The sequence below is a fragment of the Neopsephotus bourkii genome, unplaced genomic scaffold, assembly GCF_033783945.1.
Source record: "Neopsephotus bourkii isolate Nb327-2 ecotype Australia unplaced genomic scaffold, CSIRO-AGI_Nbou_v1 NB_1292, whole genome shotgun sequence".
In the NCBI taxonomy this organism is placed as follows: domain Eukaryota; kingdom Metazoa; phylum Chordata; class Aves; order Psittaciformes; family Psittacidae; genus Neopsephotus; species Neopsephotus bourkii.
Window position 1 is genome coordinate 7,715,790 of NW_026901776.1, and position 25,163 is coordinate 7,740,952.

The 25,163-nt window shown below is 40.0% G+C and overlaps 1 protein-coding gene across 1 annotated transcript; it reads left to right on the forward strand.

Moving 5' to 3' along the window:
• Positions 1–9,533: 9,533 nt before the first annotated feature.
• Positions 9,534–23,777, forward strand: YIPF4 (Yip1 domain family member 4). The gene is made up of 6 exons (XM_061365879.1): positions 9,534–9,675; positions 13,204–13,357; positions 16,378–16,549; positions 18,878–18,955; positions 20,820–20,933; positions 23,317–23,777. Exons 1-6 carry the CDS (start codon positions 9,591–9,593, stop codon positions 23,452–23,454), a joined length of 741 nt encoding a protein of 246 aa, XP_061221863.1. The 5' UTR covers positions 9,534–9,590; the 3' UTR covers positions 23,455–23,777.
• The last annotated feature ends 1,386 nt before the right edge of the window (positions 23,778–25,163 follow it).

Below are 25,163 nucleotides of genomic sequence, written 5' to 3' on the forward strand. Positions count from 1 at the left end.
CAGCCGTGCTGATGCCAGCAGTCACGGCTGCAGATGGCATAAAAAGCAAACAAAGGACTATCTTTTTCCTAAGGCAACCTCCTACTTGGCTGCTTGTTTTCTGATCATTTGCTGTTCATAACTTTAGGGGTTTTAAGAGTTTTTTTAGTTTTTTATACACAGGAGAATAAGCAACCTGACAGTTCTATAAAAAGACACAATAATGGTTTGCATGACAGGCAGCTGAGATGCATTTTTTCCCTTAATATATTAAGCCTATTTCAGCTATATTTGTAGGCACACAGTGACACCCAGTGGTTGATATTAAAAATAATAGACTGACCCATAACTTATTTGAAGCCCTGGAACAGATTATTAAAAAGCTCATACGTGTTCCAGGGTCAGAAAAGTTCCAGCACATATTGTTTACTGAAAAAAAAACCCGCGATTCAGTATGTTTTTCTATTTTATATATTTTATTGACTCTCCTAAACTAAAATAGAATAGAAATACACAGCACTAATTATAAGGGGCAAAGAATAATAAAAATGCTAAAAATAGCTGCTTTCATTTGTCAAAAAAGTTCTTCTAATTAAGTAAGTGTGTAGGGGGAAAAAAAATCTCTATTTTCTCTTTAGGGTAGGAGATAAGACAGCTTACATTTGTTCGTCCATCTTTATTTTAGTGTTTTGGCTACCAGCTCTGCTCTTACAGTTGGCAATCTGTGAAGACCTCTTCATATTTTCAGGAACAAAACTGGTTCCCCTCTACCTCTAAAGTGTAGATTGAAATTTTGTTGTGGTTTTTTTTGCAGAAGCCAGATCAGGCTTCAGATAGAATCCCAGTGCCAGGTTTAATTAAAAAACCAAATTGCTCTTGCATCATTTTGACATGATTCAAAAGTTTCTGCCTGCAGTGAAGCGCTTCTTGAGGAGTGATTTCTGTTTTCCAATCTAGCAGCAGTAGAGTCATGGATTGCTTATATAGAGCATCAGTTCTGTAATTCATCTCCCTTCAATCTGAAACTTTTGGTGAATCTTTTTCTGAGATTCACAACATTTATTCTTATGTCCTTACAGTCAGCAGGAGCACAGCAGTTTAAGGGCAGTTCTGTGCCAGGCACAGACTATAGGCATATATCAAGACGGCATATACAGACTAGCAAGAGTGTACTGCAAAAGACAAGATTATGCATGCTCAAGAGTGAAGGTGAAGAAGGTTCACATGTTCAGGAGGTGAAGAAGCGGTGAAGCCCAGGCTCAGCTGGGAATACCACAGGAACTCCCAGGGACATCAGTGGAGCACGCCAGTGCACAACTGCCCATGAGTGTTGCCTCAGATGACTCATGGTGTTGCAAATCTGTGAAAATCCCTCAAGGCTGTGGAAGATACACGCTTGAGTTGACTAATATGCTACAACAGTGTAACTCTGACTGCTGTGGGTCAGGGTTAGTCAGTTATACTGACTCATCTTCCATGCTGTGGCTTGAATCATAGAATCGTAGATTACTTAGGGTTGGAAAGGACCTTAAGATCATCAAGTTCCAATCCCCCGCCATGGGCAGGGACACCTCGCACTAAACCATGTCACCCAAGGCTCTGTCCAACATGGCCTTGAACACTGCCAAGGATGCAGCATTCACAACTTCCTTGGGCAACCCATTCCAGTGCCTCACCACCCTAACAGGAAAGAACTTCCTCCTTAATATCCAATCTAAACTTCCCCTGTTTAAGTTTTAGCGTATTACCCCTTGTCCTATCACTACAGTCCCTAATGAAGAGTCCCTCCCCAGCACTGTTATAGCCCCCCCTCAGATACTGGAAGTCTGCTATGAGATCTCCATGCAGCCTTCTCTTCTCCAGGCTGAACAGCCCCAACTTTCTCAGCCTATCTTCATATGGGAGGTGCTCCATGTCCTTTTCATGTTGAGGACACGAGAACTGCACACAATACTCCAGGTGAGGTCTCACAAGAGCAGAGGAGCAGGATCACCTCCTTCGACCTGCTGGTCACACTCCTTTTGATGCAGCCCAGGATATGGTTGGCTTTCTGGGCTGCAAGCACACTCTGAAGCCGGCTCATGTTCATTTTCTCCTTGAACAACACCCCCAAGTCCTTCTCCACAGGGCTGCTCTGAATCTCTTCTCTGCCCAACCTGTAGCTGTGCCTGGGATTGCTCCGACCCAGGTGTAGGACCTTGCACTTGGCATGGTTAAACTTCATGAGGTTGGCATCAGCCCACCTCACAAGCGTGTCAAGGTCTCTCTGGATGGCATTCCTTCCCTCCAGCGTATCAACTGAACCACACAGCTTGGTGTCATCGGCAAACTTGCTGAGGGTGCACTCAATCCCACTGTCCATGTCAGCAACAAAGATGTTGAACAAGATTGGTCCCAACACTGATCCCTAAGGGACACCACTCATTACTGGTCTCCAGCTGGACATTGAGCCATTGACCACAACTCTTTGCGCGTGGCCATCCAGCCAGTTCATCCACCCAGTGGTCCATCCATCAAATTGATGTCTTTCCAACTTAGAGACAAGGATGTCACGTGGGACAGTGTCAAATACTTGGTTTTGTCCAGAACATGTGGAAAATTCCCACAGGTCTCCCTGACTTCTCTTCATGTAGTACTGGAAAAGGTTTGCTTCCTACCAGTGAGAGTCACAGAAGTTCACTCTAATTTTCTAATATATAGTTCAGAGCAGGGGTTGGTTAGGCCTTTTTTAGGCTCATCTATGACCTGACATGCCCTCTTCCCCTGAGCACACAAGCTCCCACCAGAATTTTCCAGTAAGATACCATTGTTAGTAGGAGCACTCAGCTAGGTGTGTTCCACATTCGCACATTTGAACCTTCAATTGGAAGTGGTCTGGGGTAATTCCAAGCAGAGAACCTTAGGGATAGCAAGTAGAGCTCCTGAAACACATGTGTGCCATGAAGGCAGCCTAGAATTAGCTAGGTTTCTGCAAGTGTCTCCAGATCAGAGGGATTTCTTTGTGTATACTGGGATATTCACAGGCTTGATGAAGAACAACGCTTTGCTGTTTTTCCTATTATATTTTTGTAATTTGGAGATTATTTTTTATAGTTTTAACACTGACAAAATTACTCTTATTGTTATTTTCTGCCTTTTGGCAGGTGACATCATTTTCTCCAAATCTCAACCTAATTTTTGAGGTTCCAGTCTTGAAAGAATTTGAGCAGTTGCAGCTCCCACAAAAATAGCCTGATCATTCCTTTATCCCAGGCAAAATTTAGCATTCATTTAGATTCATTTTTAAAAGAATCTCTTTGTAGAAAAAGAGATTGTCAGGGAAAATTCACAGAAAGAAAGAAAAAAAAAAAGAGTAGGAAGGAGTAAAGGAGAAAAGGAAAACAAATGCAGAGGAGTAAATCTAAAGGACTGCTTGTTGTATGTGAAGGCATCTCTATGGGTAGAAACAGTCCCAGTCTTATTTCCCTTCCATTGGAAGCCATTATGTGTTCACATAAGAGAACTAAAACAATAGGGGCGTTAATGCCCTTCTTGCGTGCTAGCTAGTTATTACAGACTCACAATAAGGTGGATCAGAGAACGCTTGTCACATGCCCAAACTACCTTAATTCAAGGAAACTGCCACCTCAGTGCATCATATGAGGCAGGTCAAGCCTAGGGTGAAGCAAGCTTTCTGTGTAAGAATTTTAATTAGCAATGAGCAGAATAAAATACATAAGCTGCTGAAAGTTAACAAGTGCTACTGTTTGAGATTTATGTTCAAATCCATGCCATGTACTTCCCTTTCCTCACCGACATAATGGATTAGCAGTATACTGGATAGTCATCAACAAATATTACAATCATCCTTCTAATCTTATTAACAAACTTGTAAGAAGAATTAAGGACACATTTATACCACTTGTGGGAAACAGTCCAAATACAACGAACCAGAAGCTGCTTATCTACAAGCAAAAACAGCATTCTATGACTGAAGGGGCCAAGTTAATCAGAGCTATCAAGAGACTAATTCAGGTCCAGAGGGCTGGGAAGGCAGATTAAAAGATTGTTCATAAATCATTGAAAACATACACTATATAGTATTGTGACAACAAAGAATGATTGTCTGTAGGGTGCAGTTTCCTGCTCTCTCTATATCTGTGTTTTGACATTTTAAGTATCTATCTCATCAGCATCTTTTTATCCCTAAGTGCTGAATATGTAGCAATAGCATTATAACTCAGCTTGTTAATCATTAGACCTTTAGGAAGGAAGAGGGTAGACTGTAAAAACAAACCTCAAATTGTTCATGTTTGCAGGCAGTGCTACTATGCTTGCTGCAAGCATGTACAAAATATAAAATATGATCCGAGATACTGTGGAGGAAAACTTGGGAAAATAACAGAGAGGATGTGAAAAATCAGCTTCATATATGCCCCTTTGCTTTATAGGATGGAGGGGAGGATACTGCTGGCTAATTTTTCACCCTTAAACGATTTTGTAGAAGTACTAAATTGTACTGGTTTACCAAGGAAAACAGGACACCAAATGTAGGCTTATTCACTGACTCCACCATGGACCAACTGGGGTCTGGTCTTATTATGCCTTTCTTCTAGTAGGATTGAGACTATCCACAGGCTACGACTGACTCCTCTTTAGAAACATCTTCCAAAGGCTAGTTACACATATTTGAAAGTTGTTAAAACATTACACTTGGGCTGCTTGCTGTTTTTCCCCATCAACAGTCCTAACAAAGACTTTTGCACTATTTACCAAAAGCAAAGGATTCCTCCAAGGACCAGAGTTAATGGCAATTATTTCTGATCTCACAAGACATGGAACACACTTCAGTTCTCTATGCAACATAATGCTCCACATTTCTAGTTTCCATTGCTACGCACTATTTCAATTATTCAGGACTTAAAGTGCTGAAAGACTAATTTGGACTTTCTCCTGTAAAAAGTATCACCTGAACTATTGCAATTTTTTAATAGATTTTTCCAAGCAAATGGCACACAGGCTTTTTTCTCTTTTTTTTTTTTTTTTAATATTTAAAATAAACAGTTGTACTGCCAAAGGCATGTAGGGTTTCTTAAGAGAAAATATTTCTAGCAAAACAAAGTTAAAACATCTTGGAGAAGGTAGTGGTAAGAAAGAAAGCAGTTTACCTGCATCAGTGTGATCTTAAACTAAAAAGACTCAGTAATCAGTAAAGTGTTGTAGTGCTTGTCAAAAACAGGTTCCATATTGTCTGTAGGTTCATTGTCTGCAAGTTTCCTCCTTGTACAATTGCTTACTATCCTCTTTGCTTAAAGAGTATGTTGTGCAATAACCTTCCTGTTACCAGAAACATATGGAACTGTTTCTTGATGTAAAACAAGTTGCAGTTCAGAACTATTTGAAATTTTACAATAGAGAAGTTATCAAAAACTTAGCCTTCAGTCCAGAGTTACTGGTCAAGTTAGTAAGTATTTCTACTACTAGTTAAAATGAGTGCATCTATGATGCATTTACTTCATTCATGCTTTAATGGTTTCATTGAAAGATAGCAATTTTAATTAATGGGATGTTCACTGCAGGGCTCTGTGATATCTAGACTAAACCTTGCTGTTGCAAGAGCCAGGGCTCAGAGCTTTCCTCACTAGATCACTATCTATCTTGCTATCACTACATATAGCAAGGCAGACCCAAAGAAAGTGTGTAACAACCCTGGATGCAAATGCAAAAGCCATTTCAAAGTGGACTATTTGTACTATCAACATAAGGAGTAGCCTAATCTGATACTATTCTGAGACATGAGGAATAAAACTCAGCAGGTCTGCCTACTTCTGTGACAGCAGCTGGCTCCAGACTTCCCCCAGGAAATCGGAAGAGGACTCTAAACATCAACAATTCTGACTTCCTTTTCACAACAGAAATATTACAAAATGTTCCAGTAAATTCACATACTGAAATATTCTTATATTTCTAAAATTAGAATTAAACAGGGATCTTCCTAAGATAACTTAAAATTTGCAAACAGGTTGCATTTGTAAGCAGCGCGGCTTTCTCCAGCCTTTTAAAGACCTCTTTTCCCCTTCTCCTTTCCCTGACTAGTATACAGTAAGTCACAGTGCAAGCAAATTGTCCCACTGCTGGTAGGAGTTAATTCAGCACTTGCAAACAGTTAAACTGCATGGAAAGGTGGTTATGTGCAAAGATCTACAAGAAAACCTATACTTCAGGAGACCAACCGGAGCATTTTATGAGGGCTCATATTTTTAGATGTAGTCTGGCCCTTAATCTATGAAGGTAATTTCTAAAATGCACAGAAAGGGAAAATTCATAAAATGCTGAGAAATGTAGTAGCAGCATGTGGGTGAAACAAGTTCCTCAACTGGTTTCCAACACCACTTTTCAGAATCCCACCCTGAACTGAAACCCCGGGCAAAACCTGACCTGGCAAAAGCAGGGCTAGAGTGCCCTCCGCTGGCACAGTCCGGGCAGAGGACAAAGTGCTGCTCACTTGGAGAGTCTGAGGGGGAAGGGAACTGGAAGGAGAGGGAGGGCAGCCTTAGTATTTCAGGAAATGCTGAAAAATCCCAGTGTCTGAATCTGTTGTGTTTCTCGATTCTTCATTGCTCTTGTATGACAGGGAATCACACAAGAGGAGGAGCAACTCTTGAAAACCTATTCACTGTTCTCATTTTAGGTAAGCATGGGCAGAATGGCTTTTCTGTCTCCTTCAGCATCTCTTCTATGTGAAATCCATTTGGATCTCAGCTGCTCAAAAAGCCCCTAGGAGAAGAAATGATAAAAATAAGCTTTCTTCTATTACCAAAACCATGTTTAAAAAGAAGATAGCGAGTGGTAATGTCCTTATAAATGGTCTACTGAAAGCAAATAAATAGAATGACTTACTTGCTCGTGTTCACAGAGGTCACAGTCCAAATCACAGACTACAAGAAAATCTAGAAAACATTTCCAAATAATAAACAAGATCTCTTCTCTGGTCCACATGTTCAGCAGTGTTATGAAATTGTCTTCTGATCCATGTCAACCTACATGTACTCCAGCTGTACTTAGAAACGTGTGTATGATGTATATGACCCAAATAGCATTGGGTCAAGTGCATGAAGCCACGAAATGAGGAGAGAATTAACTAGTCACGAGGCCTATCATGCAGTCCCTCCAGTCACTGCTTCTGTTTGGCACACAAATAAAACATGCATTTGTGACTCATTTTATTGCATAATATTCTACCACTAATTATCATCCAAAGTTTCCTCTTCAAAGCTGATCCAGTGTGAGACTTCATCTCTTTCGTCTCCTCCCACCCTTTTACAGTGCCCTGAAAGCCACTCCTCACATTTATCAAGAAGCATACTGCTTTTTCTGCTGCTCAAACTGATAATCATTGTAAAAATCCAGAGAACCTGAACCCAAGGAATATTTAATATAAATGCAAAATTCTGTGATCTTTGAATATGGCAAAGTAGGAACTTCCTAGTTATGCTCTCCCCATAAAGATCAGATTGGCTTTTCCTTGTTCAGATTTGAGATGGAACTCGCAGTTATTTCCTTTAATGGAATTTATGAGAAAGGAGGCTCCTTCTCCAAACCAAACCACTGCTCTAATGCAATTTCTCATCCTGTAACTTTTTCAGCTTAATATACTTCTATATTTATACTCCATGGCATTTAACGAGTTCTATGTGTGAAGTAGAATTAAATATATAGAGCATGAACACGACATTTAAGCCTGTTTCCCCGACATGTCAGGAAAAGTAAGTGTCCTCTCAGAACAAACATTCAGCCTGGAGCAGAGGGAAGGAGCTAATGGCTAAGCCTAAGCAGGGTTATCTGGGAGCTTTTCTGTTCAATCTAGCAGTCATTGAACATGTAAAAAGTGAGGTCCTGGTTCTTCAAAGCATAGACCACAGCTAAACACATCGTGCCTGTCTTCTTGTAACATGGACTAGCAACAGCATCTCAATAGCATTATTTTACACATTTTTAGTACTGCAGGTCAGTCAAAGACATGCTTCACAGCGTTATCATTGACCAGATCGGGAACAGACCACTTGCTGATGCTCTGCAGATATCCAGACTGTGCATTAGGAAGCATTTCTTACCGAGAGGGTGATCAAACACTGGAACAGGCTTGCTAGAGACGTGGTTGATGGCCCAAGTTTACCAGTGTTTAAGAGGTATTTGGACAATGCCCTTGATAACAGTCCAGAAACCTCAGAACTGCAGGGGACTACCAAGGATACCACTAATAGATAGGGACCAGGGATGAAAATTGCATATAGATATTGAGAGGGAGAAAACCAAAACCAAACAAAACCAAAACCAACCAAACAACAACAACAAAAAACAAACATAAAAAACCACCACCAAACAAAAAAAGGTGTCAAGGAACAGAATAGATTTAGGGTTGAATATGGAAAATAATTAGCAAAAGGGTTGCAGATGACCATGATGACACTGGGAGGTGAAGTCATTTAAAATATCACTGGATAGTAAAGATGAAGGAAAAATCCTTTTGCATTTTCTCATATCCATCATAGAAGGAAAATACTAGGGATAATGCTCTTATTCAACAAAGAAATTTCACAGCAAATCTTGTGATACTCAAAAGTTCAAAATACTCTTTCTAGCAGCACGCAGAAAGCGATTACATGGGTCAAGCCAAAGTACCTCACTATTGCAGGCTTATAATCAAACATGGCAACAGGCAGAAAGCACTGGGCACCTCGATGAACCACTTCTATCAGAAACCGAGGAAAACTGCTGCAGGTAGCAGTGAGGGGGTGAAGCTGTCTTCCCATGGTGCTGCAGGTGCCCAGTTTCTGCTCTCAGCCTTGAGATCGGTTCTGGGAGGCCAGACTAAACCATCCAGCCGCACACCTTTAATGCTGCCCATCTCGGTGACAGCAGCTCGCGCACCGAGCAGCTGAGCAGAACGCCAGCTGCCCCGGTGCAAGACCTCAGTTCAAGGGGCTGTTTCGCTGGGCTCGGCGAGGCAGCTTTCCATGAGAACCATTAGCAGGCGCAAGAAAGTAGAGCATTTCCCGGTCTGCTTTGCGGCGGGGCGTTCATGTACCCTACCGACCCAATACCCGCTGGTCACCCACGGGCCTCGGAGGGCCAGGAGCACAAGGCACTAGCAAGTGATGTTTACGGCAGCAGGGTCAAACCCAGCAGCGCCGAGCCGCCCTCAAACGGGAAGGAGGAAAAGGGGTAAGAAGTCGGCCGCAACGCCACAGTGGCCACCGACCGCAAGATAAAGCACAGCCGTGCGACGGTACCAACCCCAGCACCACCTAACCGACGTCGCCCCTCCCACCGGCTGGGGTCACACCTCTTCCAATCAGGAAGAATCTTACATCGAAGTCGAATGACTTCGCTCCCCTAGACAGAGCCGGGGAGCCACTCAGCACTGGCTGTACAGCCGCCAATCACGGCTCGCCTTGCAAGCAGCCAATGGGAGGGGTGGTGTCGGTTGTTGTTGCCCTGTGAGGCGGCTGCGCTGTGCTGTTGGGTGCCGGCCGCTGCCGCAGGAGCCATCCGCGAGGCCTTAGGACCCCGTGCCCGCTCGCCTCTTGCTGTCCCCCACCGGCCCCGCAGCCCCCGCGGAGGGCGGGGAGATGCAGCCCCCGGGCCCCCAGCAGCCGCCGCTCTATGCGCCCAGCAACGGGGATTTCACCTTTGTCTCCTCAGCAGACGCCGAAGGTGAGCGCGGGGCTGCGGCCGCGGCCGCTCGTTTTCCCGACGGAAGGGCTCGGCTGGGCTCGGGGGAGCGGCAGCTCCCGTGTCACTGGGGCAGGAGATGCCTGCCTTGCCCCCTCCCCCGCTGCCGGGCTTGGTGGCGTGGCTGGAGGCGGAGCGGGGTGGCTGAGGTGGCGGCGGTGGCCACTGCCCTCGGGCCATGGCTCTCGGTTCCTCAGGTTTTCCGAGAGCCGTAATCGAAATTGTGCCCGGGGACCTTACACAGCCGTGACAAGCGCTGTCACAGGCCGCTCCTCTTCCCCCCGTTGCTGAAGGCGCCGGTTTTTGTTTGTTGAAGATAGTACTGTATGTACACGTTCGCTATAGTGCTGTGCCAAAGACTGCACGCCGTGTCTCGTGTCAGCACAGGAATAGGGGTGTAGGGGGAAGAAGCCTTGCCCATAGTTTAGGGATGAAGCGTGGCCTGCTGCCTCACTGCTGCACAAATAGCTGTGGTGTTCCAGCATGCCATGAAGGTCTGCCTCAAGACTGTGAAAATGAACATCTAAGAGTCAACATTGTGCTAACTTAATTTGATGGGGGATGATCCTTTTAGGCTCTACCCATTTAAACAGCAAGCATTCTACTTTCTGTGTGTATTTAGTAACTGTTGAAATTGTGGATGGGGTAGGGAATCATGTATATCCTGACTCACGTGCCCCACCCTGGAAAAGAATTACTGAAGTGGAAAAACTGGCATAGAACACCCCTTTGGTGAACTTCCAAGGCCCTCTTACAAGGGATGCTAATCAACAGGTACAATCTCGGCTCTGGGGTTTTGTTTTTTGTTTTTCTTTGCCTTGGCCTGAAAAGGATCCATCTGAATGAAAACTCTCTGGGTTCCCCTGGAAGGATTTATTGAGCAATGCTGAACCCGACCCAATACAACCACCTTTCCTGTAGGATATATCGAGTTGAACTTGGCTTTGTGTTCTTTATGAACACAAGGAATGTGTGATCTCCTGCTTGTTCTGCAAAGTGCTGCATAGACCTACCCTAACAAAGAAAAACAGAAGTTAAGCAGCTTGGTATTTCTAAATTAAAATACTATATGTTGTGCTCTAATTTACCAAACATTTACCAAATCTTGAGATATAAATATATATGAATGTGTATATATATATATATAAAAGTATAAGCTGTTTTATTTTCTTGTCTTTATTTCTGTATGGTAGGAGCTGTTTGTGGGGAAAGAATGCTGGAGAGGTGTTCTTGATTAAGTGGGCAGATATGGTACGAAGAACAGATTGTCTGATGTGGGGTTTTTTGTCTCTTGTACTGCTTTTTCAAAACCGAGAGCAAAGCATGTCTTGAAAGCTGGTTTTCCACAATGCCTGGTTGAAAAATGAGGCATGTGAGGTACCCCAGTTTTGCTTTTGTGTTGTTCTGCTTAAGACAGTAGCAGTGAAACACCCTAACTCCTGTGAGTGAGCAGCAGAACCATCAATTCTTGGCACATTCTTTAGCACTTGGTTGGTCTGTTGTTAACCACCTCATGCAGAGCAGTGTATGCTATAAAGAGGAGGTGCTGGACTTTTTCCCCCCCCTTGATTTCTCCAGGTATATGTCCCACCTGAGATTTCTTGCAAAATAGACTTAAAATCGTGTTAATAGGTTTCATGATTAAAAAGCGTGGCTGTAGGCATTCACCGGTCATCAGCTGCTAAAAGGAGTCCTGTTAAATAAGACTTGTGTAGAGGTTTTCCTGCCTCAGGATGGATTGTCAGTGATCACTGAGAAAGGAGAAGTAAGTGGCTGGCTGGGCTGTTACATTGGGTTGTTTTGGCAGTCACATTTGTGCACAGAGTAGCAACAGCCTCACCTTGTAGACAGGTAATACGTTGTAGCATAAACAAGTATTTTTAAATGGCAAAAGGGTTCCATGACAATACAAAACTCCTGATGCTCTCTCTACCTTGAGGCCCAGGCATCAAGAATACATTTGTCTTTTTTCCTCCCTGTGTAAACATCACATCAGAAGGCGGCTTTGCTTGGGTTTGGTGAGAACAGAGCATGTGTGCTGATACTGACAGGAGCAAAGAAAAATTCCTCCTCTTAAGTTACAGTGATCTTTACAAAGATCCCGCACAGATGGTGTGCCTGGAATCAAAGCGGTGGCTTATTAACGCTCATGATTATGAAATGGCTGAAAAGCATTTATGGAGAAGCTTAAATTTAAGCTTGAGTGGCTTAGCAAGTTGGTTGGGAAGGAGAATTCTGCTAAGTTGTTTGTGATACTGAGTAATCAGTGAACACTTGTGACATGCTGGCTGAAGACTGTGAGGTTCTGTCTTTCTACACATTTTTCTTCTATAAAACTAAGTTGTATTTTGATATAAGATGTTGCAAGTGTAATTTACAAATATGGCCTGACGTGCCTCTGTGAGTGTGTGTTTCAGAAATACTTGCTGTTTGTGGGAATTGGTGCTGTTTGTGTCAATAAGCGGCTGTTTGGGGGAATTGGTGCCCAAGAGCTTCTTTGTGTGAAGAACAGACATAACAATACAAAGACAAAATAAGATTTTCTTTGGTGAAGTAAAAAGGTGTTGGATGAGAAGAGAGTTTTTTGTCTTTCAATATACTTGTAATAACATTTGTACAAAAAAAGTACATGTTTGTGTTAGGATTTTTACTTTTTAGCAAATGGAAATCCATCATTTCCTAAAGGAATAATTCTTCTTCTCTTCTATATTTTATCTCTTTTCCAGTTGCTTAGTATATTTTCAGTTATTATTTTGTATTTTTCATCTCTGTATAACTGAACATAGTGAGTTAATAAAATCAGCATTTATTGGTGACTTCAGCACAGCCAGAACATGCATAAATCACCCTTTTTGTTTTGTTTGGTACTGTTGCAGAGCAAGATCACAGTATATTGAAGAGAACTCATATCTCATCTTATTAGCTGAAGCCTCAGGAGCTCTGATAGTATTCTTTTTCTGACATTTTCAGCTGTATTATAGGGCAGGCTAAAAATGAAAACATCTACCTATGTTTTTCCTTTATGAAAAATTGAACATAAAAGCAGAGAATGGTTTCAGCTCAAACAATGCCACTGTGCAGAATCAGGCTCCAAAAGAGTTGTAATATGATTAGCAAAGAAACAAGTTAAATAATCCCCAACTTAGTGTGATGGGACTTGCATTAGTTAACTCCTTTTATGCCTTTAAATACTTAATGATAAAACACAAATCACAGCCTTTCTGTCATACCGTAACACTGTGTCATCAAGACAAGAGTTCCATCTGGAAACTGAAACATGGTAATTTGATTCCTAGATCAACATTGTTACAATTGTCTTAAAACCAGAAGGACCTTTTTGAATTATGTATCTTAATAGAATTTTATTCTATAATGTGGAATATTTCATGGTGATGATGACCAGCACATTTAACTTTATATGTCTGTTGTTTGTCTCCCAGTACTTTTGAAATTAAATGGCTTTTGACAAGACAAAAAATGGTGTATCTTTTTCTCCCTTTTTGCTCTCAGATCTTAGTGGCTCCATAACAACTCCAGATGTTAAGCTAAATCTTGGAGGAGAATTCATCAAAGAATCTTCTGCAACTACATTCCTAAGACAGAGGGGGTATGGCTGGCTTCTGGAAGTGGAAGATGATGACCCAGAAGATAACAAGCCACTCCTGTATGTCATAATTATTTTTTTATATCTCTTTTTATTAGCTGTGTAGGAAAAACAACCAACTTGTGGCCTCTCAAATTGTCCCAAAGCCTTCTGCTGTCACGAGATTTCTTTTTGACAAATTGCTTGGTGTGCAGGAATGAAAACATTGTTTCTCATTATAAGCTATACTTCTAGTGTAAAAGAGAGGCTTGTTAATCCCTGCTGGGGAGGAAGGAAGAAGTAAAATCCAGTTTTACTCATCCCTATAAAGCTTATGGATTTTTCTGCTCTTATCTGTTGATCTTGTAATGATTAAAAAAAACAGAATTGTTGTGAATTTATTACTGTCAAAGAATCACAGGCTAAGACAATCTGGTGGAAGGATTCATGTTAAGTAAATACATTGTCAGTTACTCTGAAGTAAAATCATTGTGAATTGTACTTATTAAAGAAGGGATGTTAGAAGGAAGGTAGCACAAACTTTATTATCTTTGATGCTGTCTTATAATATGAAACTAGATTAAAAGGGTGGCAGTGGTGAAGGACAACTTAAAACCGAAAATCACTGTATCCCTTGTTCCATGCACAGAAATGGGGTTGGCTGGAGGAACTTTGTATCTTAAGGTTACTACACCATGAGCTAGGCAGCCTGAGTCTCAGTCCTTGTTCTGCATCGAAGCAACTTCATTCTCAGTCTGTGTTTTCCTGTGTGAATTAAAGATAATGGTGTTTAAAAAAAATGGAGTGAGCAGGAGGGTACTCTGGAGAACTCAAATGAGAGCGTTGGAGAGAACAGATGTATGGAGAGCTTAGTAATGAAACTGCTACTTGAGAAATCCTTTAAACTGTGCAGAAGTAACTCCTTGTATGAATGTCTGTTCTGTAAAGCTCTAACTTTTAATTATGAAACAGAATGGAGCACTGAGGTTTCAACATATGCATTTTTTTCTTTTGCATAACTTTTTATACCACAAAAACCAAGTTTGTGATTCAAAGACAGCTATGGTGTCAGGAGGCTGGGGCCAGACGAGAGGTAATGGGCATAAAGCAGAAGCCAGGAAGTTCCACCTGAATGTAAGGAAGAACTTACTTACTGTGAGGGTGACTGAGCAATGCAACAGATTGCCCAGAGAGGCTGTGGAGTCTCCTTCCCTGGAGATGTCCAAGAGCCATCTGGACACAATCCTGAGTAATGTGCTCTGGGTGACCCTGCTTGAGCATAAGGTTGGACTAGATAACCTCCGCTGGTCCCTTCCATCCTCAAGGTGTTCTAACCTGCTGGTTGCTGGAAGTGAGGAGTACATGCCAGGGACATGATCAGTTTATGACACAGGGTGAATATATTCATCCCAATAGAGAAGACCTCAATCTGACTGTTATGTAGCAGCTCTTATGCAGTTCTGATTATTCTCATAACATGTGCTGTAATGAAGCCCTGTAACCTTAATCCTGCTATGACTTAAAGACTGGCGCCAGTTAAGGGAAGTTAACCCATTTGGTGGTACCATGCAAGTATTTTGTTCAATAGAGGAAGATTATTTTATTTTTTTTTTTCTTATTGGGCAGTCATACCCCAGAGACTTGTTTCCTCTTAGAGCATTCATCACTTCTTGGGTGAGGTAGCTGTCTGCTTCATGCAAAGATAGTCTATTCACATGAGAAGTTGTCAGAATTTGCCCTAGGCAATGACAAAGAATTATTTGCAGACAGGAAATATCTGCACAGTCTTCGGAGTAAAACATAGGGATGCTACACCCTGTTTAGGTAAATGGAGGCAAATAGATGCTTCTGGTCTACTCCTTAGATTCAGGGATGTGTTAACAATTTTTGTTATTTAGTCACAGGTTAATAATACAAATTCTGAAATAGCTTCAGTAATAGCAACCCTGATATTGCCTTGAGAGACTCAATGAGCAGTATTTCATTACTTTTTTTTGAGAGAAATTATGGTGAATCATGTCTTTGTGTTTATTCCTTGCTTCAGCCTTTCTGAGGAAAAAGCCATAAATCAAACCCATGTATAAAACTTTCATAAACTGACTTAGGATATGATTCTGCATTTTTCCCTACTGTGCTCTTGAGTATAGAGCAGAGGCATGTCTGTCAGAAGCCTCTTGCAACTCTTCACTGCTCCTCGGTTGTAACTGCATAAGGAAAACCCTAGTGTACAGGTCTGTCTTTAGGTTCCATGAATAAGCTTAACGAAGTGGAATTGCCCATTACTTGACAAGTCTTATTCCTTCCTGTTCTGCTAGGACAGTTGGGGCAAGATGTACCAGTTAAGAATCTCCTGTCCAAAAGAGTCTTCTGGTCAGTTAGTGGCTGCTTACAGATAGTTTGCAGCAGGGAGTGAAGAAGGCAGAAAAGAACAAGATCTGTTGATAGAATTTACTGATAGCTTAATACGCTTTCACTTATTTTTACCCATACTAGAAACAAGCAGTAATTAAACAACTGGCATAAACCGGTCGGCTGAAAACGACTGTTGTTGAAGGAAGTTAAACCCCATTTCATTTAAAAGAATTGTTTTACCTTGTGCTTTGAATGGTTTAGGACTAGTGAATGTAAAGGTGTTCTTTCTTGTAGAATTTGAAAGAAAATGTTTCCATAACAAATGTACTCATGGCAAACTGCTCAGCATTGGAGGACACAAACATCCTACTTTTGTGTATGCATATCTGACTTCTAAGTAGTTACAATGGTATGAATGTGGCACATGTTCCTGCATGTCAGAAAATAGATCTACTGCCTTATTCTAGACTGTTAGGGTATGTTGTGTGTGTTTTCTATTCTCAATCATGTAACTGAGTACTGAGCAGTTAAATGTATCTGTGTCACACCAATTCCTGCCAGCTCCTGAATATGGGGTGAAGGTTTGTTGTGGGCAAACTTGTTCTGTTGCTAGCCATGGCTTCAGAAGCCTTAGTGGTGACAGGAGACTTGCTCCATAAACCTGCCATTTGCCCCTGCAATTACTTTTTTTTTCTGCTCTGTTTCATTGCTGTGCTGTATAGTAACACTCTCTTACTTTACAATTTCAGGGAAGAACTTGACATCGATCTGAAGGATATTTACTACAAAATTCGATGTGTGTTGATGCCTATGCCATCTCTTGGGTTTAACAGGCAGGTAGTGAGAGACAATCCAGACTTTTGGGGTCCTCTGGCAGTAGTCCTGTTCTTCTCAATGATTTCATTATATGGACAATTTAAGGTAGGTATAAGTCTTCTACCCAAAAGTAAATCTAAACTAAATTTAGGGATATGACTGCTAAGCAGTTTGCATTCTTATGTAGGTAGAAGTCTTTTTTTTTTTGTCTTTTTTTTTTCTTTCCACGTACTAACACAGAGCATTTCAAATGCTGATTCTCAAGTTAGTACGTAGAAAGGCAGCAGTCAGAAATGTATTAAATGGCCCACGGGTAAGTTAATTGTGATGAAATGTCAGGCTCATTTTTATACAGTAGAACAAAGGAAAGATGTGGTTTTTAGAGGGAACAGATTGATGCAAATGGGTTTATAGTCATATTAGTGAATCTTTCAATTTTAATTGTGACCTTTTGTTAATATGCTTTTTATTACTAAAAAATATTACTGAAGAACATGTGTTTGGATGTAATGAATTTTAATTTCCTGACAAGTAAAGCTACTACTTTAATTCATATTCTGTCACTGCTGTTATCTGGAAATTTAATCTTCATTAGTGCCATTTGCTATTTTGTCCTCTCTGCTCAATTACAGTCAGATAACTTTCCTCTGGTCAATAGCCTTTTTCCATAATTCCTTTTGAAATCCAGGGTGAATAGCTATTCAGCAGCATTGTGCAGATTTCATTGGCCTCCATAAACACTGTTAGGTTTTTTTCTTCATATTCAGATTGAAAGAGAGAAGTGGTATCATATCTAGTTGGAATTTTAATATGAGCCTAGGTGATCCTGCTTCAGAAATCTTTATGACTATATATGTAGTTACAGTTGGTTTAAATATAATGTAGTATAGCAATAAGCCATATGTAAAGTAGCAGAATGTGCTTATGCAAGGATTTTTGTGAATGGTGAGATAAAATCTTTCCTTTTGCAACCTCTGGCTTCCATATGGTGTAGCAAATGCTGACTAAGACGTCATTCTCGGTATCTTGTTTCTGCGAGGCTCGAAGAGTAGGCTAAACCACTGTATTATTCAGTCTTCTGGGCGGAACACTTAGCTGTCTCCTAGGCAAAGCAAGGACCATTCCTTGATCCCATGACAGATAAACTATCTTTTGCAGTTTGTGTACCTACTGTACGTAACAGTAGGTTTAATGTTTCTTAGGAACGGTGGATTTACTATACTGGTGTAAGAGTGCTATAAGTGTGTGAGGAGGGAAAGCTAGTAGCTAGCAACAGCATGGCTGACAGCAGCTAGGTTAGCTGAGCTGGATGGTGGGCTGTAAGCTGGGGAGAGTGGAGCATTCCTGCTCTAAGACTAATCTGGTCCTCTTAGACTGTGAAGGAAAGTGGAAAGTAAAAGAGGCCATGTTCTGTTTTCACAAATAGCATACAGTTGTGTTTTTCGGTTTTGATCATGTTTAAGTGGTGCTGTGATTTTTATTTGTGGGTTTTTTCTTGTAGGTTGGTTTGGTTTTGGTTGTTGGTTTTGTTGGTTTTTTTTTTGGTTGGTTAGGTTTTGGTTTGATTTTGGTTTTGTTGTTGGGTTTTTTTTTTCCTTCCCTGTTTGATTCTTCAGCGAATCTGGAACTTTTAATTAAGCAATAAATTGAATTGAATACTGACTTAAATATGAAGTCACTTATAAGTCCATTGTACATTTGGAAATAGAGACTGGACTGATATTGTCATTTGCTTCTAAAAAGGTATTTCAGAACAGACAGCTTCACTTCTAGTCCTCCCAGTGGCTCATGTCCAAGAATAGCTGAGTTACTTTGAAGGCTCTGTTAAGCTAGAGAACAATTTTAATTTTATTTGTTATCTTTCTTCAGTTTAAGACCAGAGCGATGAAAGAAGCAAAAAAAATAATTACAGACTTTGTCCCAGGAGTCTGGGGCTGTAATAAGTTGTAATCATCAAGTTCTGCTGAGAGCCAGATGTCTGATGACTTCTGTGCATTCTCAGTTTGAGTAAAGAATAAAGTGGTGTCTTCATGGATGAAAAAAAAGCAGAAGTCCAATGCCTTGTATTGGTTGGGCTGATTTAAAACTGCCTGAGCCCACATTTTGTAATAGGTGCAGTGTGAAGGCATTTAGCTAGGGTGGTCTTAGCTTTAGTTTTAACTAAACTCTTCCTAAATCTGCTACAGTATTACAGTACTTACAAAGCACATCTCATGTACATTCCATCTTCACCAAACCTACCATTGATGTGATTCTGTAAATATAACCTCTGAATTTTATTCTCAAGTTCTGTTGTAATAGTAAGTGAAACTATTCAGAGTCCGGTTTTGCATAATAAAATCCTTGACTGCAGTAAAAGTGTTTAATAGAAATGAGTTTCTTTTCTCACAATGAGAATTATTAATATAAATTAATTGTTTTTTATCTCCTAAGGTGGTTTCTTGGATTATAACTATTTGGATATTTGGATCCTTGACAATTTTTTTACTGGCCAGGGTTCTTGGAGGAGAGGTAAGTACCTGTATGCAAAAGGACATAAGAGGGAGGTAATGTAAAGTCTTTGCTACGCTTTTCAGTCAAAATTGGGTTTTCTTGGTGCTTGATTTTGGACCTTGTAGCCAGCTAAGAACGGATGCAGTTGGTAAGCATAACGTCTAGGTTGAAAATACAGAGGGTCAGCTAATCTTCCTGTGCAGTGGATTATGGCTTGCTGGGTGTGACAAACAATCTGGGAATTTGTACTGTGAATCCCAGAAATGTGAACACATGTCTGTGAGCCAGGACTGAAGCCCATTCTTGAGGGACAAGTGCTCTCAATTTTTCAGTCACTTAACTGAACTGGACTCTTTCTCCTCCTTTGCACTGCTTTTGCACTGCCCTTTCTTTAAACTTTTTAGTTTTTGTTTTATTTTAAATGGAGCTAGCAGCAGTTGTATAAGGTCCTTGCGGGGAGATCACCTACCAGTGTTTGTTTTCATCCTTGGCCTGATGCAGTTCAAACCCACTAAAGAATGAAATGTTCTTCAGCTGCAAAGCCAACTGAAGTTCTGGCCTTCATCCCTCCCTCCAGCTGCTTGCACCAGCAGGGTTGGAATAGCTGCTTGAGCTGTTTACGGATTGAGTCACTAAGTGATTCTTGTTGTAAACAACAAGAAGTGACTTGCAGCAAGGCCCTCAGACTGCTATGGTTTAACAGTCAGGAGGCTAGAAACTTCTTAAAATGGCTCTGCAGCTTAAAATGCCTTGAACTGTGTTGTGAAGTACTAAACATTCAGCGGTACTTGATTTTGATACTTCTACTGCGCATATTGCATTCATGATGAACTAGTGTTGCAAACTTCCTACATCATTTACATTTGCTTTCATCTTTAAATTTTCCTTTTAATCGTAATTACTAGAGTCTTCTTGTGTGAACACTGTTTTGAGAGAAAAAGCTTTTATAAATGCGATTGTTTGGTTTTCTGCATAACAGCATAATCCAGACGCCCTGAAATCATTGTGGTTTGTGGCTCAAAATGAAATTATCAGAATGTATAAGCTGGGGAGAAAGTATAGGTCTGTACTGGGAAGGATCGACACCCACAAGAGATCACTTGCAAGATGGTCTCTTGTCTCACTGCTATTCTTTGTGTTAAATCCAAGAAGCCTAGCTGGGCCCAGGAAGTTTTCAAACCATAGCAGGGTAAAACCAGACATTATAATCCCTATGAAGCTAAAACCAGTTAATGAAAATACTTTGAAGAAATCTGTTTAAGATAGTTGTAATGATTTTAAACTGGCAATCAGAACATTTCTGTGCCTTAAAGGGATCAAGTTCTAGGTCTTCCACTGATGCCAGAAGCCTTCATTTACTTTATGTATTTATTTATATATAATGGATATGAGTATATTAATGAAAATACTTAAGTCTCTCCTGCTTGTGACAGGCAGGACCAAGCTGAGAGGTCTGTTCTAGGGGTGTGCCCCTGGGTATCATACGTACAGTCCATGGAGAGTGGCAGTTGAGAACCACTTTAAGGCAGAACACGAAAATGTGAGGGGGTGGGTGGAATGATGTAGTTTAACTGGTGTAAATACTTCCTTTGGAAATAACAAAATTGTCAATTACAGTGGGTTTTGGCTTCAAAAAAAAAACAAACAACCTCCACCAAAACAACATATATCTAAGAGATCTGAATGATTGATTACAAATTATAGAGGGTCACATACAAAACCAGTTTTCATACTAGCAAGCTTCCTTTCGCTAAAATTTCATGAATACGTAACACATTATTATTGCTATTCATACTGTTATAACAAAATCAGATTGGGCCTGGTGACAAAAATTGAGTTTATTTTTAATACAAAGTTTATTTTATGTGCTTGAAAATTTCAGGTTGCTTATGGCCAAGTTCTTGGTGTGATAGGATACTCCCTACTTCCCCTCATTGTCATAGCACCTGTACTTTTGGTGGTTGGATCATTTGAAGTTGTTTCTACCCTAATAAAAGTAAGTTCAGTATCATTTATAGAGAATTGTCTATGGCTATTTTTAATGCACTTTCCTAATGCTTCAAGTCTTAACCTATTCAGGACAACAGAATGATGTGTCAGAATATTCAGAACTACAGCACGAGTGAGCTCTGTGATCTTCTTGGCTAGTGTGCTGGACATGACTGCTAAGCAAATTCTGCTTTAAACGTGTGAATACTTGGGCATATACAATGCTGTTGCTATAACAACACCTGTTGTTATCAGCTAGCTGCTGTTTAAGGATTTTGCTGTGCTCTACTAGTTGCATTAAAAATAAATAGGATTATCATTTTGAGAAGAGGATGCATAATTAAACCTCAGAATGAAGAGTCTGAAAATAAGCTGTTCTGTCCCTCCCCCCATCATCCACTTTATTTTTAGGTACTGCAGCATGAGTCTGACGTTAGTCATTGTTCCGAGACCTTCCCATAGTGATAGCAGTACAAAGCTCTTGATAACCTTTGCAGAGAAAGTTGGTATTGTTCTGATTCTGTGTGGAATATACGGTACAAAGCAAGAATAACTTGCTTGATGCCACGTGCTTTTTGGCATCTTTTGTGAAACTAGCATCGTTCCCTGACAGATCCTGGCACTGCTTAATGTTCCTGAACACTTCCAGTGCTTCTTAAAACCCTTTTAGGTAGCCTTTGAAATTATTGCTGAACTTTTGGAAAGGTTGACTGACAAAATTGTTACTAGCTAAGCTGTATGCTTTTTGAGTTCTTGCTCTACTGATGTGATTGATTTCTGTTCTTTTAGCTTGGTGGTAAACAGTATAATTGAAGTACAGCTGAAGTGTATGATAAATAACAATTGCTGTGTTTGTGACTTGATAACTTGCAATTACTATTAAGTGATAAGAGTCAGAAAGCAAATCATTAATCTGCCAGTTAACTAGCAGAAATATATTTTAATTAAACCTCTCTTACTTGATTCCTACTAGCAGTTTGTTAACTGCAGGGCACATCTTTTTGCATCATTAGATCATTAGTGTGAAAATGGAGGACAAGGCCCATACGGCCAAAACTACTTGCGCTGTGACAAGCAGTACTTGTTATGGCAGGAGAGCTCAGTGCTTGGGGAAATGCTTCACAGTCCTAAAGTTGGGGAGGTTACAGTGAAATAGCGAAGTGCCAGTCAGCTGTCTTCCAGTTGCAATCCACAAAGTAAACTATTTGAGTCATGTGCCTCGATTATTTTAATTGCTGCAATTTTTCCTAATATATCTTTAGGAATTCAGTCATGATATTGATTAGTCTTCTTATTTTGCTCTGTAGGCCTGGGTTAGGCAGCAGAAATGGAAGTATGTGATCACATGCAATTTTGGGGTTTTGTTTTTATGATAGCGGTTGAACAGGCCACATAATCCCTCAAGGGGCTTCAGCTTCTCTGACAGAACTGTGAAAGAAGTTCTTTACTGGGGTCCTGTTGTGCATGCCCTCTTTGGTCCTGTGTTTTGCAGAAGACTGCTGTGTTTTTTCATGCCACTCAATTTTAAGTACTTTTTTATTAATATTTGAGGTGTTGCTAAAGGATAATGTCCAATTAGTTTTTGCTATAACCTTGTGAGTTTCAGCTTTGAGTCAAATTCACTGACCTCAAGATTTATTTATTTATTTTATTTTTTGGCTAACTTCATATAACATACTGGATATTCATAGTTAATGTTACTTTCTACCAGCGTTTTAAACTGGTTCTTTCTTAAATTCATAAGCAATATATTTTGTCATACAACTATATGTTCTTTTCATATATGAAACATAAATATGCTTTCATACAACTTGTATTTTGACAGGCTTCTTACTGCACTTGAAAAGGAGTCTGAGGTTCAGTTACCTTGAGGTGGAGGCAAAACAATTAAATGAAAGCTTACAAGCCAGACAAATCGTAAAATAAACTATGGCGATTTAACCCTCTGGTATATACTGTAGAGGAAGTCAGGTATAGTAACTCTTTAAGAGCATAAGGAGTGAATAGCTGGGGACAATCAAGGTAGAAAGGAAAGTTATTAATCCAGTGAAGTTTCAAACTAGGTGTATATAATCCTATGGCTTGCTTTGTGGTATTGGTATGCCTTGTGTTAGGGAAAACTTATTGTAGATCCTAAGCTGCTCACTTCAGTAAAAATGTCTCAAATGAAAGTAACATACCTACTTGCGAAATATTTCTCTAAACTTACATGAAAATGCGCAGTTATTTTCTTTGTGTATTTGGAGTTCTTCCCCTCCTCACCTCCTCCCCCAGTCAGTTTTTTTTTGGGGGGGGGGAGTGTCTTTTTTTATTTTTAACTATGTTGAGAGAAGAACTGATTTTTATCTTGGTATTTGGTGTCAGCTAAGACTGTTCATCTTCTTTTTCAGTTGTTTGGAGTCTTTTGGGCTGCATACAGTGCTGCATCATTACTAGTTGGAGAAGAATTCAAGACCAAGAAACCCCTTCTAATTTATCCAATCTTTTTATTATACATTTATTTTCTGTCCTTGTACACTGGGGTGTGATCTAGTACAAGATGTGTCCAGGAACGGTATTTTATTCCCTTGCAGACTGATAATGCGTAAGATTAAGGAGGCTGGAGATAATACAAGTGACTGTTTTGTATCCAGTTGTCAAGATGTTTTAAGATCGAAGAGCATATTTGTGTATATTATTTAATGAAGCAATTGTAGCTATATAGATTTGTATCAAAGTTCTAGGTTTGTTTAAGACTCTTCAGATTTTAATGAGCAAAATAAAAGAACCTTGTGTTTTATAAAGAACTGTAGCAAAACCATAACTCGATACCTGTGCCAAAAGCACTAGGACCAGATTACTATATTTGAGGGGGGGAAAAAAGAGAAGTTAGAAGTAACGATCTCAAAGTGCAATTTTTCTTTTCAGCTTAAACACAGCTGGCTTTTTTGGCACAGCAAGTTCTGTAGATAATATATATTTATGAAACTGTTCTGATTGTTCACGGAATAGTCTGTATAATCAAGACATGAAGATACTACTTTTAATTTAGTGCCTCAATTACTTTGATTTGGCTATTGAGTTTTTATAAATTCCAATTTGTTTTCAGAACATGTATATACTGTGTATTTTGTATCTATGGCTTGTGTGTAGCGTAAGTACTCCTTGGTTAAGGATGTATATTGTTTTTTTTAAAAATTGAAGATACAAGTATTTGAAGTACTCATTTACTATCTCTGACCAAAGGAGCAAGATATTTACTGTGCGACGTAATGAATTGGAATGCATCTTTAGAGAATCAAATTATTTTACTCAAAAGTGTAAATTTATAGAGAAATAGGTGAACACCTTTCCCAACTGTAGAGATGGCTTAATGTTGCAGGAAAAAAAAAGAGATGATCTTTCAAATTTGTGTGATCTTAAAACAATGTTATTTTATGATGACAAAATAAAAGTAATGCTTCCCTAACTATGTTTTACAACATCTTGCTCTGTCTTGCTTTTAATAGCATGGTATTTAACACGCATCCATGGTTTGGTTTTTTTGGCTGTGTGTTTGGTTTTTTTTCTTTCCCCAGTACTATTAATCCCTTGTAAAGAGAAATAAAAAAGATTTGTAAGGGCAGATTCTCCCTCCAATAAACAAGGCAGAATGACAGCCTTGGTAACAGTTACAGTCTTGCTAATTTTGACTATCCAAGGATTATGTAATAACGTGGTGACATGTTAAATATTTCCTGTGTACTGTGTTGATTGCTTATGTAATGGTCCTTATGGTAATGTTTCTTCACAAGGGAAGTCCACTGAAGTTCGCTTTGCATGGTACTAACTTAGGTATTTGCAATCTTCAGTATTTAGTATTGCCAAATAGATTTTAAGTTTCTTAGTATTTGATTTTGGTAACAGGAAAAAAAAAATCATTCCCCATCCTGTTTTTTTTTGTGTGCTTCAAATAAAAATCAGCCGTGAGAAGGTAATAGCAAAGGCTATCTGATCCCTAATGGACATGTTTCCTTACCAGAACTGTAGTTTTTCAGACTTTTAGACTGTGTAACTTGCCATTTTAGTAACTTATTTTTACTACTCATTACTGATGCAGAATATATATTTAAATTCCAGCTCTGCCACAGACCTTTAGCTTATGCAGTCTGCTTTTCTGGCTGATGCTTGTGTTGGTTTCAAACAGAACTAATTAAAAGTTGGTGCTGGCCACAAATTGTAACATAATACTCTAGCTTGTAATACATTAAAGAGGAAA

Coding starts and splice junctions, on each gene's coding strand:
- YIPF4 (XM_061365879.1), top strand. CDS start 9,591: ATGCAGCCCCCGGGCCCCCAGCAGCCGCCGCTCTATGCGCCCAGCAAC. Junction 9,676..13,203: donor CTCCTCAGCAGACGCCGAAG/GTGAGCGCGGGG, acceptor TTTTGCTCTCAG/ATCTTAGTGGCTCCATAACA. Junction 13,358..16,377: donor GAAGATAACAAGCCACTCCT/GTATGTCATAAT, acceptor TTACAATTTCAG/GGAAGAACTTGACATCGATC.